At 60.5% G+C, this 17,316-nt stretch overlaps 1 protein-coding gene across 2 annotated transcripts; it reads right to left on the reverse strand.

The window, feature by feature from the left end:
* Positions 1-182: 182 nt before the first annotated feature.
* Positions 183-15,518, reverse strand: TIE1 (tyrosine kinase with immunoglobulin like and EGF like domains 1). 2 transcript variants are annotated; one of them, XM_063343153.1, is made up of 23 exons: positions 13,970-15,518; positions 13,188-13,475; positions 9,503-9,613; positions 9,239-9,394; positions 9,010-9,141; positions 8,598-8,738; positions 8,290-8,418; positions 7,771-7,916; positions 7,472-7,616; positions 7,056-7,214; positions 6,727-6,864; positions 6,319-6,609; positions 4,965-5,255; positions 4,119-4,432; positions 3,808-4,018; positions 3,543-3,653; positions 3,251-3,441; positions 3,011-3,124; positions 2,776-2,846; positions 2,482-2,522; positions 2,262-2,358; positions 1,939-2,038; positions 183-1,667 (listed from the first exon to the last, which is right to left on the reverse strand). In XM_063343153.1, exons 1-23 carry the CDS (start codon positions 14,013-14,015, stop codon positions 1,596-1,598), a joined length of 3,495 nt encoding a protein of 1,164 aa, XP_063199223.1. In that variant the 5' UTR covers positions 14,016-15,518; the 3' UTR covers positions 183-1,595. The 2 variants fall into 2 exon arrangements, with proteins under 2 accessions (XP_063199223.1, XP_063199224.1); XM_063343154.1 differs by having other exon boundaries at positions 4,239-4,432; positions 13,970-15,517.
* Between the last annotated feature and the right edge of the window lie 1,798 nt (positions 15,519-17,316).

Genomic DNA, 17,316 nt, shown 5'->3' on the forward strand with positions numbered 1-17,316 from the left:
CAGCCAGCAGCAGAGGCGGTGGCACACGTCACGCTGCCTGCGGGGGCTGGTCCCCGTCACCCTTTCACCCCCTCAGTGATGGGGCAGACAGGCTGCTTTCTAATGGCTGCAACGGACACCAAAGAGGAATGGAGACCAGAATGGGAAATCAAAATGGTATTGACAGGGTTAAAACACCTTGTGGGGAAAAAAGACTCATGCCCAGACAGGCAAATGCAAATGCCCCTGCCTTTGGCTGGGATAGCAGGCTCCGGAGAAGCAGCCCTTGCTTCCCATGGACCGCGGAAGATGGCTAGATGGGCGGCTAGATGGGCGGCTAGATGGGCAGCTAGATGGCACGCTGAGGGCTTAGGAAGCTGAAGCCAAGAGAGATGAAGCCCACCCACTGTCAATATAACAAACAGCGGCAGCAGCACGGGATGAGGGACGGCAGCCTGGGGCAGGAGCTCCCACGGGAGGGTCAGCGCGGAGCCCAGGCGATCCTCGAGGGACTGGCATGTAAGAATCGCCCCAGCGGCACATGTTCGAGTGGCTGGACGAGCAGGACGGTCCCTTTGCAAGACACGGGGAGTTACCCGAGGGCTTGGCGCAGGCACTGGGCAGGCACCGTCTGGCCAGGGTGGGAAGGGTGTGGAGCTGCACAGCCCCGCAGGGACCGGATGGAGGAGCGGGGCCATCCCAAGGGAAAGCTACAGGAACCGTTTTCAAGCATGCGAGAGGCAGCTGCGCAGAGGAAGGACAGAGTCTGTTCACCATATCCCTTGGGGACAGGACAAAGTCTCAAATTGCAGAGGGGGAAGATTCCAGTTGGATACTAAGAAAACCCATCCCCATGGCATGATGAGATCTGGGGCTTGTCTTGGGGCGCTGGGGCATCCCTGGGGATCATCAGAGGACCCCAGTGGGGAAAGGTTCCCGAGAAGTGACCACCATGGGAGCAGACCATTGGGGCCCTGCATCCTCTTCCTCGGTGCCACCAGAAGGGCAGAGTTGGGTCCCCACCTCCCCTCCTCTGGACCCGGCGTCCTGTTGCACTATGTTTATTGTCCATAAGGCAGAGCTGGTACCTCCAAAGGGTTACCAAAGAGCTGGAGGCTGTGCACAGCCAACGCTGTCTTTCCCTTGTGCTGGGGTGGCCGCATCCCACGCTGGCAGCGATGCTCACAGCCCCGCTGGCACCACGTCAGGCCCAGAGCACGCTGAGAGCTGCAGGGCGGGCAGCTGCTGGGCCGCTCCTTCCCCTCTCACCCCAAAACTTGGCCATTAGTGTCCGTGGGCTCAGGCAGCAGCACCCTCTCCTGCCCGCTCTGCTGCAAACACCCTGCTGCTGCTTGTCCTTAGGGGCCATCCCAGCATGTCCCCCAGCAACGTGGGGCCATGTTGGTGGCTGGTGGCATGTCAGTGTGGCCAGCACACAGTGGGTGGGCAGCCAGGGAGGGGATGGCACAGTCCTGCTGCCGGGAAGACGCTCTTGGGAAGGGGCACCGGCGTTTGGCTGCTCTTCCTCAGAGGGGGACAGGCAGCCCCTTGTCCCCACAGCACTGTCCCAGCAGGCTGGGGCCAGCGTTGCCCCTCTGCGTGGTCCCAGCGCAGCCTCACGCCTCCTCGGCGGTGGCATCGATCCCCGCGTAGGTGAAGTTCTCGAAGAGGGCCATGTTGACATAGGCCTACGGGGGAACCCCAGTCAGAAGCCGCTTGTGCCAGGTTCCCCATCTACCTCCCGTCCGGGCTGCCACACTCGTGGGTGCTGTGCCCTGGGGGGAGGCGATGGGGCTTCCCACACCCAAAAAGCGATGCTCGGGTTACCCCCACACATGGTGGGGGGATCACACAGGTTCTGCTGCTGGATGTGCCCTCCCTGACCCCAAGGGATGCCACAGCATTCAGACAAGCGCTGCACAGAGAGGGCATCCCTCCCACTGAGCTGCTGCCACTCACCTTCCTGGCCTCCAGCATGCGGATGAGCTGCATGGAGATCTGGGCGAAGGGCGGGCGCTCGTAGGGGCGGTCGCGCCAGCACTGCCGCATCAGCTCGTACCTGGGGGCAGAGAGCCAGCGGCGGCTCAGCGTGCATGGGGGGAGAAAAGCTGTTTGTGGGAGGTGGGGGAAAGTAGGCAGGAAACTAAAGGCCGAAAGGGTGTTTGGGGTGTGGGACAGAGGGGAACCAGGCAGAAGCTATTGCAAGTTGGTGGGAGCCCCGTGGGGCAGTGGGGTCAGGGGGACATGGGTGCCACCATCAGCCGGGCTCTCTGCCCACTTACACCTCGTCATCGCAGTTGCGTGGCTTCTCCATGCGGTAGCCCTGGGGCAGCTTCTCGTAGAGCTCGGCACACGTCATCCCGCAGTAAGGTGTTCCCCCTGCAGCCAGAGACACACAGCTGGCTTTGGCGGGGACAGTCCCCAGGGTATCCCCTCCGGGGCTGCAGGAGGACCAGACCTGCAGGGACCCAAGTGGAGGCAGGGGACACAGAGAATGCTTACCCAAGCTGACGATCTCCCAGAGCAGGACGCCAAATGACCACCTGAAAGAGCAGGAGTCAAGGCTGTGACAGAGGCCCCAGCCATGCCCGGATGATGGGCACGGAACAAAGCCCACGGTGGAGCGGGCAGTCAGGGCTTGGGATGAACCAGCAGCTTCCCAGGGAGATGCATCAGCATCAGCTCCCACCCTTGCAGCACCCAGAGCAAAAGCATCGCCATGCTGGCGACCCTGGAGAGGGATAGAGGCGGCCGCAGCCATGCTCCAGCCCCAGTACCCCCGCCTGCAGGACTTACACATCACTCTTGGTGGTGTACACGCTGTAGTTCAGGGACTCAATGGCCATCCAGCGAACCGGCAAGCGGCCCTGGGGAAACAGAGAATGACCATCAGGGGAGGGAGCACGCCCCACAGACAGAGGGCAGCCGTGACCCAGCTGGTCCCAGCATGGTGGGTCATTCCCACTGGCAGCGGGGGTCCTGCCCACCATATCAGTGCAGGCCCTATGGAGATGCATCGCTCCTGCCTCACCATTGTCTTCTTCACATAGACCTCCTCCCCTCTGGAGAGGCCGAAGTCAGCAATCTTGGAGGCCAGATTTTCTCCTACCAGGATATTCCTGGCTGCCAGGTCCCTGTGGATGAACTGAAGGGGTCCAGCAGTCAGCAGGAGCCACACGGTCCCTCCTGCTGGCCCCAGGGGTCTTGTGCCCAGAGGGGGAGTCCCCAGGCCCTGAGGAAGGATGCTCTGAGGAGCTTGCTGGGGATGTACCTGCTTCTCACTCAGGTACTGCATCCCCTTGGCCACGTCTGAAGCAAACTGGAGGAGCTGTTGGGAGGTGAGGGTGGAGGCAGTGCCATGCTCCTTGGCAAAGGCTGGGTCTGTCTCCAAGACTCGGCTTTTGCGGAGGAAGTCAAGGAGGTTTCCGTAGGGAGCATATTCAATGGCGATGTACAGGTAACCTGGGGGGCAGGAGGAGGTTGGGCTCGTGGGGATCTCCCCAGCAAAGAGGAATACGCACCAGGCAGGGGCTGGGGAGAAGGAAGAGGGGAACAACCCTCACCCTTGTTCTCACAGGCACCCAGCAAGTTGATGATGTTGGGGTGATGTCCCAGTTTGCACAGCACCTCCAGCTCCCCGGCAAAGTCCCGATGGTCATTCTCCGAAGCAAACTCTGGAAGGAAAGAAGGGATGGACACCTCAGTCCTACAACAAGGGCCCTTCCTTTGCTCCTCCACCAATGGCTCCTGCACCTCCTCAGCGCCGAGCATGGCCCAGGATGCAGCTGCATCCCCCAGCCCACCCTGCCTGCCTACACCCACGCTCACCTTTCAGCATCTTGATGGCCGCATTCATCTTCAGGCCATCCTTTTTGATCATGGCCCTGATGACCTGCCCAAAGTTGCCCTCCCCGATCATGTCCTCAAACTTGATATCTTCCCACTCCAGGATAGGGTAGCTGAGGGGCTCGGGCTGCGGCTTGGGCCGGCGCGTCAGGGTCAGGGTCCCTGAGTTGAACTGCAGGATGGTCTCTTCCCCCTGGCAGATGGGAGTGGGTGAGGTTAGAGGCACTGGGCACCCTTCTGCCCACGCGGCAGTCCCGGCAGGGCAGGGTGGTGGACAAGGCTGGGCTCCGCACCCTCTCTGCGTGGAAGTGAGGTCTGGCTGCGTCCTGGCTGGAGGCTATGGAGCGTGACCTGGATCGGGCTGGGACGTGGGGAGCTGGGGACATGGTCCTGGCAGGGCAGGCGGCACTCACCGAGCCAGACTGGTACGTAAAGGTGCGGCGCCGGTGGAAAAAATTCTTCTTGATGAGGAAAAGCGCCAGGAGGGCAAAGAGGATGGTGAGGCAGGTGACGGATACGGAGCCAACGATGGCCAAGAGCAGCTGCTGGTCTATTCCCCCCTGCTCGGTGCTCTGGCTGCCCAGGCTGGGCGGCACGCTCAGCGCTCCTGTCGAAAGGAGGGATGGAGGGTCGTGGTCCATGGCTGAGCCCTGCCCAGGCTGCACGGGTGGGCAAGCACCCATAGCAGCCTTCTCCCAGCACCCTGGGACCCCACAAAGATATAACAACCACATGCCAAGCTCCTGGTGCCATGGTGGCACAGGGGTGAGGGTGTCACTGCCTGGGCCCTGCCACCGAATTTGCCAACTTCTGGACCTCCAGCCACCTCTGGGTCCAGTCACCAGCTCCAGTGCCAGCTGTGCCCTGCTCTTTTAGCCCCTTGTGCACTGTGTCACCCTCTGGCCAAGGCAGAGCCACTCTGTGGGTGCCATGCTGTCACCATACCACCCCTGTCCCATCAGGACTAGGAGAAGAAGGATTTCTGAAGACACCCACAAGTGTTTTGGGCTTGGGCTGATGCTTCAGAGCCACTCTTTGAGGTTACCATGAGCACCCCGGTCACTCTTTGCTGACCTGGATGCTGAGCCCAAGCTCCAGTGGAGCCGTGAGTCCCCTGCTTGCTGGGACACCCCTCTCACCGTCCCCCAGGGTCTTGGCTTTTACAGGCTGGCTCCATTCCCCCGGGACATGGGAGTTGGCCCGGACGCGGAACTGGTAGCTGGTGCTGGCATTGAGGCCCCCGACGATCTTGGTGGTCTCGGCGCCACTGTCGGTGTCGATCCACTGGGGCTCGCTGGTGCCCCCCACCTGCTGCAGCTCCACGATGTACTTGGTGATGCCCCCATTGGGGTACTCGGGGACCTGCCAGGAGAGCCTGACGGCAGTGTCAGACACGGACTCTGCTGAGAGCGACCGTGGGGAGGAGGGCCCTGGGACAAGGAGAGGAGAGTGTCAGCCCCAGGACCGGGCTCCTGCAGGGTCTGAGCACTGGTTTGAGGACCAGACCCCATGGATGGCAATGGCAACCAAAGCCGTGCCAGGTTTGAAGGACGTCCAGGGACTCCTGTCCCGCACTTAGGTGGAGGCAAGAGGAGGCACGCATGGACCCCGGGGCCGGGAGTGGCTCTCTGGGTACAACAATGGAGCAGGACTGCACCCACAAACACTCCCAGCCTCAGGGACCGTCAAGCTAGACATCTCCGTATTGACTAGCTTTTGGGATATTTTCTTTCTTCAACCCTTCCTCACACAGGGCAGGTTTTGAATATCTCGTCATTCCTACTGCCTCCTCTGAGCCTTCTCCATCCTGCCCACATCCCTAAACCCAAATCCTCAAATCACACAAAGTTTTAAAAGCAGCAAGTGGAGAAACCTTCATGTCCTCCAAGCCTGATGCTCATCAGCCCTCCTAACATGTAGTGGCCAGCACCGAGCCACACTAAAGGCCTCTTGAACTCCTTCCCCCTTGGCTGCCAGGTTGGTCAGGCTGACGCTCCACCTCCCCATGGTCTCCCACCCACGTGGGGGGCTGTGAACATGTGTGTGTGTGTGCCCACAGGAGGGACTGCAGGTCTCCCCAAGTCCTAGTGACCATCCAGGCAGTGGGGTTAAAGCAAACCAAGGGGAAATAATTTCTTCACGCAATGTATAATTGTATCGAGGAACTTGTTGCTATAGGGTGCTGTAAAGGCTGCAAGTATAGACAGGTCCATCAGGGCTTGGGCGGGGGTGCGGAGGACAGATCTGTTTCTGAGCATCACTCATGATGGCCTCAATGTCGTGTTTAGCTTAGGAGGTTTCTCAGCTGCTTGTTGCTGGAGGGTGTGGGGTCTAGCAGGGAAAGAAGAACCCATTTTCCCCCAAGCAGCTGTTCATGCTCTATCAGAGATGGGATACAGGAGCAGCCGGACCTGGGGATGGTCACTGTCACAATTACAACTGATTTATCATTGTAATTCCCTGCAATAATTCCCTGTCCTCTGCTAGACTCACCTTTGCTGTTGATCATGACCTTGTAGAGGTCAGAGGGGGGCCCCAGGCTGGCGCAGTGGTACACCAGCACCTCCAGGCCATACTCCTTGTTGAACTCCAGGTCCCCGATGCGGGCAGAGAGCACAGAGATGGACGTGATGTTTTTCTCACAGACTAGCCGCTTTGCGGAGTCGAAGAGGTGGACAATGAACCCGTGTGCCGGCTCGTGGTTACTTGGCAATTTCCAGTTAACGTGAAGTGTGTTTTTCTCCTCTATGGACCAACCTTCGATCACAGGCTTGACTGTGGGCTCTGCAAACAAAAAGGCAGCAAAACCTCACGGCACATCAGCACCAGTGCTTTGCAGACCCCGTGCCATGCAGGATTAGGGGTAGGGTCAGGGTCAGGGTCAGGGAGTTGGAGGCTCACCAAGGCACTCTGTCACCATGACGGCCTCAGGCCCCTTGCTGCCCTCCCCACCATCCCCTGGCCGGCTCAGCTGCACCTTGACGATGTAGGCGGTCACCGGCCGGAGGTTCATGAGGGTGATGTTCTCGCTGTTGTCGACTGTTGGCCAATAGGACATGTCAAAGCGATGCCCATGACACACAATCTGCCCTGCCACCGGCATTCTCCTTGGCATCACCATGGGGGTCCTGGGATGGAAACCTCTGCCCACCCCAGACCCTCACTGGTTGGGGCAGCTGTGCCCTCCTGCCCAGGTCCTACCTGTGCCCCCAACCCCAGCAGACACATACCCACAATGGATGACCATGCTGACGTATCGTCCTTGGGCTTGTAGAGCAGCTTGATGGAGCTGATGGGTCCATCACCAGAGAAGCAGTCCACAGGTGACACCACGAGCTGGCGGCTTTGCTTGGCCAGCAGCCGAGGGGGGCTCAGGGGTGCAGGTGGCACTTGGGGGAAAGGAGGGAATGACACCAGTGGGACTGGGAGCAACAAGGGCCAGAGTGCGCGTACATCTGCCACCTCTTGGCTCCTTCCAGGTTCATCAGGGAAATCTTTAATCACCACCCAAACCTGTCTGCTGGCACTGCGGCACACGATGGGTGGTACCCAGCCCAGTGCATGGGGTTTGGCATTGCCATACTGTGCTGTCAGCCTCCCCCAGCAACCCCAGCTCGTCCCACTCATGCCACCACCCCTTCCTCACCTCGGATGTTGACCTTGACTTTACGGCTGTCCTGGCCCCCAGTCGTGGAGACCCGGCACTCCCATAGCCCGGTATCTGCCTTTGTCAGGTGCTGCACCTGAAACTCACAGGTGATCTGCCCCGGCTCGATGATGGCTTTGATGAGCTGAGGGCACAGAGGGTGCTGTCAGCCCCCCAGCTCAGCCCCCTGGCTCCCCATGCTGGCCTGAAGTTGCCCAGCAGACTGGTGGGGACACGGGTGCTTTTGAGGGAGTCGGCACCACAGGGATGGTGGTGGGGCAAGGGCGCGGGGGCGGTACCTTGAGCACAGTGCCGTCAGCCTTGCGCAGCTCCACGCTATCACTGGCAGGCAGTGGGTTGCCTGTGGCCACACAGCTGACAACGGGCTCTGAGCCCAGGTTGAACTCCAGCTCCGAGGCCAGCTGGATGATCTGGGGGAACCGGTCTGGCACACAGAAATCAGCGTTAGGGTTGGCCCCACTCCTCCCCAGGCACAAGAGAGGCTGGCACCTTTCCCCGCTCCCGGCTGCAGCCAGACCCTGGTGCCAGGAGCCGGTGCCAGATGCTGTGGTCCCCATCCCACACGGCGGGCTCAGCGATGCTCTCAGCACGGCTAATCCCAGGGGGCCAGATTAGATGGTCCCCTTGCATCACCCTCGTTTCCACAGGGTTGGGGGCTATTTCTGCAGGCAAGGATGCTGCTGAGCCAGCTGGCGAGGCCAGTAGCTGATGGCACCCCCAGACACCGATGAGGAAGGAGACGGCACCCACCCAAGGGTGGAGGACAGAAACCCACCGCAGCCCCGCGCCAGTCTCACCTGACTTCTCACAGTGCTGCCCATGCCAGCCCGCCGGGCAGACACAGCCGCTGAAACGGTTACAGCTGCCTCCATTTCGGCAGGCACACCCCAAGGCGCAATCGGGGCCGTAGTATCCCGGGGGACAGGCTGCGGGAAGAGGAGAGCCGGCTGCTACCCCTGGCCGTGGTGCAGGACCATGGAGGCAGAGACCGTGGGCAGCTGGTGCAAGGAGCAGCGCAGCTCAGCCTGCACCGGCCCTCAGGCCGGGAGAGGTTTGCGATGCCCAGGTTGGATGGGTGAACTGATGGACACCTATGTCCCTGTACCTTGGTTGCAGCGGGAGCCTCTCCAACCCGAGGCGCAGGAGCAGCCGTAGGGGTCCGGCAGGCAGAAGCTCAGCCCCCTGCAGCCCTGGGCTCTCTGGCACGTCTCCTGGCAGTTGCGGCCAAACTGGCCTTCCCGGCAGGCTGGAAAAACAAGCGTGGTCTGCCCTCACCCTCCATTCACCCATGCACACGCACGGCATGGTGCCAGCTCGGGTACCTCGAGCACCGTATCGTCACCTCGAGCACTGTATCGCCACCCCGAGCAGGCACAGGAGCTGTGTCCTGCTGAGAAGGTGGATGGTCCAGCCCTGCTCCAGAAACAGGGGAGGTTCTGGGGAGTTTCTGGCCACTGTGCCTGGGTCTGGGGGTGCAGCGGGGTGCAGCTCCTGCTGTTGGGCAGCCCAGCACCTACCTCGCTCGCAGCGGGTGCCCATGAACCCGGGAGGGCAGACGCATTCTCCGACATGGTCATGGCAGATGCCGCCGTTCAGACAGTCGGGACAGTCCTTCTCACAGGACGGTCCCCATTTCTTCGCGGGGCAGGCTGCAGAGAGAGCGGAGGGGGCGCAAGGTGGCACCGGGCTGGAGGGCAGGGTACGGCCACCTGTCCCTGCATCCCAGGGAGCCAGGGCCCTGCTCACCTCTCACGATCAGGCGGTAGAAGGCGCTCCACAGAGGGCTGTCCCCCATGAACGTGGCACTGTAGACACCATTTTCGCTCACGCTGACGTTGGGGAGCGTCAGGGTGACGAGGTCGCCCCGCACCTCACCCCGGTCCGTGGTCTGGTAGTAGGTACCTGCAAGGGGGCAGAAGGTGACCTGGGGCTCCCCCCCACCCCTGGGGCTGGCACCAGGCACCGGCTGGGAGCAACCCCAGCCCTGTGCCTGCTCTTGGGGCCACTTGCCATTTCTTTTCCACATAACATCCGTCTCCTTCCTCTTGAGGACCCTGGCAGAGAAGGTGGCCGGCTCGGCGACGTTCACTGACTGCGTGGCCTTCACTGGGAAGAGGTGGGCTGTGGAGAAGGAGGAGAAGGAGGAGAAAGAGGAAACGGAGGAGGAGGAGAAAGAGGAAAAGGAGGAGGCGGAGAGGGAGCAGGCTGAGCAGTGGTCACTCCCCAGGGAACTCACACCCAAGGGCAGTGCCGGCACCCCCAGACCAGCCACCCCAAAACACAGCCCACCACATGTTTCTGCTGGGACAACATGACACACTTCCCTGCCCACCCTGTGTGGGAGCTGGGACCCCCTCGAGCCTCTGCAGCGACAAGCTCTCCCATCCTGGCCCCTCCGCCCCCGTGGGCAGACACAGAATCACAGAATCACAGAATCTTCATGGTTGGAAAGGACCCTTAAGATCATCGAGTCCAACCAAACAACCTACAATGTCTGCCACTAGAGCATGCTCTGAAGTGCCACACCAAGGACACCGAGGAGCAGGACGGGGGACCCTGCCCTCCAGCCATCCTGCCAGCCCCAGCCCAGCACGGGATGACAGTGGCCGTAGCCTGGGGAGGTGACAGCTGGGACACATCTGCACTGTGCACCCCACTTGCTGCCAGCTCGGGAAGTGCAGCGTGGTTGCAAGCCACCCTATGTGACTAGTGGCCCTGTCACGGCTGTTTTCCTGATTTCCCAGGTGCTGGGGCATGCAGCAGCAATGAACTCTCAGAGTAATGTGAGTCAGCCAGAGCCCAGCCTTGAGCCCAAACGGGGCTATAAATACGTCAAGGCCTGGGAAAACAAGCCCTGGGCGTGCCAGGACAGACACAAAAGAGGGCACGGGCGGGCGCTGGCACTCAGAGCCTGCCAGCACGCCGGCTCGCACGCACCAACAGCAGCCACCCCGCGTTGGAGCTCAGGCATATCCAGCCCCAGGTCCTGCCCTGGCGAGGCTGGGGGCCGGGAGGAAGCGGCACACGCCGCAGACACCCGGGGAAGGGCACCGCAGGTCACGCGTCCCGGTAATTCCCCAGAATGGCCTCCCCACCTGTCCCTCCAGTCGGGATCTTTCTGCCACGGACTTTGCAGTGCCTTGTAAAGGGTACACAGATGTGGGCGCCGTCCATGGCTGCTTGTTCAGCTGTTTGTAACCACAACCAGTGGCACAGGTCCCCGCAGAGACCCCGTGCCATGCCAGTGGGGACTTCCCCACATGACAAGAACCGCAAATTAACTCCTATTCTTGCCCCCTTTCTTTTAGTCAGTTATTTACCCATGCAACACATCCCCCCATCCCCTGGGTGCAGAGCTGCTACCAAGGAGCCTTTGAAAGGGAATTTTCCCACTTTTCTCCAGGAACCCAAACAGACTGTGTCAACTGGGTCATCCACAGTGTCCCCACCGCTGCCGCCCCAGAGACGGCACTGAGGACACTGCAAACTCACGCTCTTTCTCCGGGACCACACAACCACAAATTCTGCACTTCATTATGGATTCTACTAATTTGCCTTGTTCTGATTTGGGTTTACAGGCCTGTGACTCCCTACTCAGAAAGCTTTTAGGAAAGGCTGGCGTCCCATGAGGAGCCTTGCCGCCCACCCTCGGCTCACACCACGCCCAGTCTGGCAATGCCGTGCTGCTCTGTTCGGCTATTTATTGCCTATCTCCCGCTATCAGCACTGGCATTTCAGACAGATACCCCAGCAAGCTTCCCCAGCTTCTCTATTGTGCACATGGATGCAAAAATAAAAGGATTTTGGTTTTCTGCAGTTGTTTTTCTGGGCACCTTTGTGCTGTGGATATTGTAAAAAGTAGTTTATTGCCGAATTTAAACCCTTCTGAAATTGCTCCTCAGGATCTCTTTGGTCTGCTTCACTTTGTTTTTACAGCAAAACTTCCAAAGTTTATCACCCTTCCTATGTTCTTCTTCATGCATGACATTTTGGGAGGTGCCAGCTTTCCTCTCAGCATTCCCCATCCTCTGCTTCATCACCCTGGCCTGCTTTGGTGCGCTCTTGGGCTAAACAGGAGAGACAGCACGTGCCAAGCCTCCCCGGCGGGTTCTGGACACAGCCCTCCCTCCCCCTGCGAAGATGTAATTTTTTTTTTTTTACTTTTTCCTTTTTTTTTTTTTCACTTCTCTAAATTAAACAGAGCAACAGCAGCCTGTTTGACACTTGGAAACAAGACACTTTTTTGGCACTTGAAACTCCAATCATAGAATGTGTTGGGTTGGAAGGGACCTTTAAAGGTCATCTAGTCCAACCCCCCTGCAGTAAGCAGGGACATCTTCAACTAGATCAGGTTGCTCAGAGCCTCACCAAGCCTGGCCTTGGATGTCTCCAGGGATGGGGCCTCCACCACCTCTGGGCAACCTCCTGCAGGGGCTTGGACCCAGACACTGACCCGCTCCCCCACAGCACTAATTTGGCCTGACTAAGTCAACCCAGGAGCTGGGGGCTGGCTTAGAACTCCCCCACCATTGGACACCCCGTCACACCAATGGAGCCCCAGAGCTGTCACTTCCCTCCATGACTTATATACGGGGATATTTTAGGTGGTGCAGAGCCTCCTCTGTGCTCCTTGACCTCTGCCGCTAGACGTGCCCCCCCCGCTCTCTCCCAGTGCCTCTGCCTCCCTCCTTTGGTGCCTCCACGCCGTTCTGCTTTCCCAGGCTGGCTGGCTCCATTTCCGATAGGATCACTGGCCATTTTTGGATCAAGCCTCTGTCCAAGGACACAGGCTGGTCCCTGCTCCTTGGAGGACGCTTGCACCCCACCAGCAGCCTCTCTTCCCCAGCTTGGAGATACTAGAGCTGCTTGGTAAAGCTGTGTTTTAACACAGGCAGAGAATCTTCTATCCCTTGCCCCCTCATTCTCAGCAAAAGGTCAGCTGTTTTAGCCAAAACTTTCTAAAAAACAACTAGAAAGCATCCTGAGGCAAACACCTATCCCAGAAAATTTCAGTCCTAATAGTTTTGCAAAGTCTCAAGCACGGGGGGAGTGGAGGTTGGGGCGGCAGTGTGGGAGAGTGCCCCAGGTGGTATCCCTGCTGCTGGCCGGCCCAGGGAAGCCCTTTCGACTTATATGGCCCAAAACGGGAATGGGAGACAAGACCTCAGCACTGCCTTGGCTGCCGTGCGTCCTGGCAGTGCCTCTTGGCAAGACCCCACTGCCAGAGCAGCGATGTGCTGCTGCCACATGGTGCTCGCCAAATGGCGCTGCTGGACACGCGCCCCGGCACTGCCTCCTCCCTGGGAGCCTGTGGTGGGGGCACGAGGCTGGCATGGCTCCTATGGGCTGCCCCCTGCCCTGGTTAATGATTTCCAGACCCCATTGCCTCCTCCAAGGGCACCTGACTTCCTCTTGGACCTTGCCCTGCTCCCGGGCACTGTTCCCAACCCAGCTGGCTGCCTGTGCTGCCGTCCGTCCCCGCACACCTCCACGGGGCTCGGCCATGCTCCTCCAGCTGGACATCCCTCCCCTCTCCACCCCGCTGGTGCTGGTGGACCCCAAACCTAGTTCCTGGCTCACCACTGTTCCTCCACCACGCCAGCCGGCATCAGAATTGCAAAGCACGGGGCAGGTAGCTCCCATGTGGACCCAGCCAGCAGTTGGGGCATTGCCCACCGCCCCCCCAGCCACTCACCATTGTGGCTGTTGTGTACGTAGACCACCTGGGCCTGCTCAGTTGGGGTGCGCCCCAGGCAGTAGAGGATCCCCACTAGGTCGGCCATGGAGAAGCCCCTGGCCTGGACATGGTTGCTGCGGTTGCGGTGGTTTTGGAAGCCCGTCTTGGGGTGCGTCATCACGATCTTGTTCTCCCGCTCGATCTGCAGGTAGCTCACGTCGCGCTCCCCCATGACGCAGGAGAGGAAGAAGTCAGAGTGGGACAGGCTCTGCACATTGGCGATCAGGGTGATGTCCAGGATGGCCCCTGGGGCAGGGGAGCACAAGGGCATGTCACGGCTGGACAAGGGCACGGCCATCCCAGCCCTGCCTCAGGGCCAGACCCCGTCATCCAGATGTCACCCCCTTTCCGGGACATTTTTGTCACCCCCAGCCAGCCCAGGAGACACAGCCAGGTTGGGCGCAGAGCCGTCGGGATGACATGGTGGGCATATCCACCCTCCTTTTGGAGATCCCCACGGGCTCAGCCCCCCGCCATGAGCCAAGTGTGCGGCAGGACGGAGGTCTCGGGGTCCTTCTCCTCCCACAAGCTGCCCGCACCCCAGCCCCATGCTGGGCAGATGCCGGCAGGGGAGGGCACTGCTGGCGGCTGAGGTCTCCAAATGGCTGATCACAAAGGGATGTTTCCTCCCTCCAAACCCTGCTCTGATGGCGCCACTGAGCTCCCACAGCTGCCTCGTCCCACCAAGACTCCCTGGGGCAGGGGCTGCTCCCTGGGGCAGAGGGAAAGAGACGATTTACCTGCCAGCCATGGGAAGAGAAGCAGAAGATAAACCTGGAGTCCCATGTCCTTGGACCTTGTCCCGAATCTGGTAGAGGTCAGAAAATCCACGGCATGTCCCAGCCACAGAGCTCAGAGCTGGAGGCTGCGGCTGCCTAGGGGCTCCACGTCAGCGGTGGCTCAGGACCTGTGCTCCCTGCCCATGCCCTCCATCTTGCCTCCGCCTTGCTGCTTGGCTTCCAGGGCAGCTGGAACCACCTCCTCTGGTGCATAGCCTGGGCACGACGAGGAAGATGCCCCCGTCCCTGCTTGCTTGGTGGCCACCCGGTTGCTCAGGAGCAGGGCTTGGTGGCGAAGAGGCTACTGAGGTTCCCTGCACAGTCTCAGCTCTCCCGGGGAGCTGGTGCCCGCACCTTCAGGGCTAGGACTGTGTGCTCAGGGTCCCCAAGCCATGCTGAGCTCCCAGCCTGGCCAGGAAGTGTCCTGACCCCCCTCCTCACCCACTGTGCAGAGGGTCTCATGCCCCAGCCCGCCCGGGCGGCAGCATCCCCGTCCCCTCGGCGCAGCCCCGTGGCTGACGGCTGTGGGAAGGGCTCTCTGGAGCAGGGAAAGGAAAGGGGCCAAGGGGCCGTGGCTGGCGGCGGCGGCGGAGCCAAATCCTGTTTCCCATGCGGCGTTTCCTGCTCTCCACCCATTGTTCGGAGACGGCCCTGACTCCAGGAGCCGGAGGGAGCTGCCCTGTGCAGGCTTTTCCCCGGTGAGCGGCGTGCGGCGATGCTGAGGCCATACACACCTCGTGACACCTTGGCCTCCTGCCGCCACGAGCCGGGGTGCTGAGGCATGGCCCCACCTGGGCTCCGTGTTTTGCCGGGGCCTGACTCACACCTGCAGCAGCCTGTGATGGGGCCACTGTCTGGGTTGAAATGGGCTGAGCGGGAGCACAGGCAGGGTGACAAAAAGCCGGCCAGCCCACATGGGACGGTGGCCACCGCCAGGGAAGAAAACCCTCCGCGTTGCAGTAAACATGTCTGGGAGGAAGTGGAAAGCAGCAGAAAGCCTGGCTTTCCCCAGGCGCTTTCCCATGCACAGCACCGGCACGGTGACGGCACGGTAACGGCACAGCACGGCCCCGCTGCCCCCCCAGCCCCAGGGGGTCGCACACCCAGCCCTCCTGACAGGCTGCCCCGGCCTCTGGCAGGCTCCAGGCTCTTCGCCTGGCAAACGAAAGACATTTCCCAGGAAATCACCGTAAGCTTCACCCGCCAGACCTCACGCTGCTTCACAAATCGAGCTGTTCCCACGTGAAAGCCAGGGCTGCCGGGGAGCGAGCCTCATGTTTTGGTGTGTCCCGAGCCCATGCCATATCCGGCCAAAAATCTAAAGCACACATGGAGAGGAAGGGGAAATCCATTCATCACTTCCGACTATTTACAGCGCGCTCCAGAGCCGCGCGGTGCCCACGGCATGCCGAGGGAGAGATGGCAGCGGGCAGGGGCTCCCCCAGTGCAGCCACCCGGCCACCCCGCGACAGAGGGATGGAGAGGATCCGACAAAAGACGGACACCAGATGCAGCTGCCCCCATTTGCCTGGAAAACTAAGCACGGTGCTTTGCTGTGGGCTGCGCATAGGCGAGGGGCTCTGTTTTTGGTAGACCCCTGGGGCACTTGAAGCACAGCCATAATGTCGGTGTGGAGCATGAGGCCACCCCGCAGTGGAACGTGCAGGGGCTGGGCAGCTGAGCCTGGTCCCTCCTGCCATCGGTGCCCTCCTGGGCCACCCCTCATCCCCGTTTGCCTGGCCAGGCCCAAGCTCATTTGCAAGCACGTTGGGTCAGGGACTCCTCTGCGCACTCAGTACAGCTGCAGGAGGGGGACAGATATACAAATAGATAAATAAATGCTTCTTCCCCTAGTTCGGTGGCTGTAGGGGCTGGTCACGCTCAGAACTGTAATTGCCACCGTGCCACTGCGTGCTTACACGTCCTGCGCCTGGGGAAGCAACTCGTTCTGTGCTCCCCCAGCAGCATGCAGAGCCGTGAGTTACGGTGTGCTCTGTGAAATGTCCTCTGACACGAGGATCCGCTTGAGGACAGGATTATTTACCCAGAACAAACACGCTTTATTGGAGGGCTTTGCAACTGCAGGCCCTGCAGCGCGCTCCTTCGGGGAGCACAGCATGGCCGCTCTTACTGCTAGAGGGGAACCAGCACGTTGCTTTGCTCTTTTGGGGAATGGGAGCCATTTGGGGTCAGCTCTCCACACCAGGTGAGATTCCAGGGATCCATCGAGGGATCTGACCCAAGCTGATTTGTCCCTTTGCATTTTTTTTCTAGGAACACCTGGATAAGAGGTGTCTATCTGCGCAGACCCCACGGGTTGGAGGTGAGGGAGGAAACCTCTCCGGGATCTTTTGTGGGGACACCAAACCAGGACCCTACAGCTCCAGTTTAACCTCATGTATCTCCAGAAGAGGAACCGGGGAGCTGGGTGCAGGCGAGCCCAGCCAAAGCAGCTCGCCACGCTTGCTCCCTGTAACATGGAAAGCTCCGGCTGCCCAACCCACAGCACACTGAAAGCACCTGAATTTCTGCTGAATTCACAGACCTCAACTTTTTTGCTGAATCACAACCGACTTAAAAAAAAAAAAAAAAAAAAAGAGTGACAAAAATACCCCTTTTTTGTTATCATTTGCACATTCTAATGCACGGCACTGCATGCCAGAAACCATAACGCACCGATACGTTTCCTGATAGGAAATGCAAACGCCCTGTGAATCCACCGACGGGCTGGGCTGCCGCAGCATTTTCTAGTCCTGCTTCTCCGGCTGTTTCTTTTGGTTTACGTGCACGGCCGGGCCCGGGGAGGCCCTGCAAGGTTGGGTTAAGGGCTGCTGCCGCCATGCATCAGAGCAGCGTGGCAGCGGGATGGCCGAGCATCCCCAGCCCGCCTGGCCGCGTCGGCAGGACGACTGGGGAGCAGGCAGCTGCCTGGCCGCCTTGGCATCCACCACACGCTCGCAGGATGAAGGACAGGCTGCTGGGAAGGCCTTTCCCTGAGGAAAGGGTGGGACGCGCGGCTGCGGAGGAGCCCCTTGTCGGCTGGGGGAAGCGGGGCCGCCCTGTCCCAGCCGCCGTCGCAGTGGAAACTGCAGATCCGCAGTGCTCTTGTTGGCAGGCGGCTTCCTGATGCTGAGCAGGAGCGGGAGCTGGGAGCAGGGAGCGGGGAAGAGAGCTTGGGGCTCCCTCCTGCTGCGGAGGTGAAGCTGGGAGCGGGTGCTGCCAGCACCCCCCAGCCCGGGATGTGTCTCTGCCATCCCTCGCCCCCTCACCCACCCCAGCACCCCTGGGCCTGGGAGCACGTCCCACCC

Source organism: Chroicocephalus ridibundus, chromosome 8, assembly GCF_963924245.1.
Source record: "Chroicocephalus ridibundus chromosome 8, bChrRid1.1, whole genome shotgun sequence".
Taxonomy (NCBI): Eukaryota; Metazoa; Chordata; class Aves; order Charadriiformes; family Laridae; genus Chroicocephalus; species Chroicocephalus ridibundus.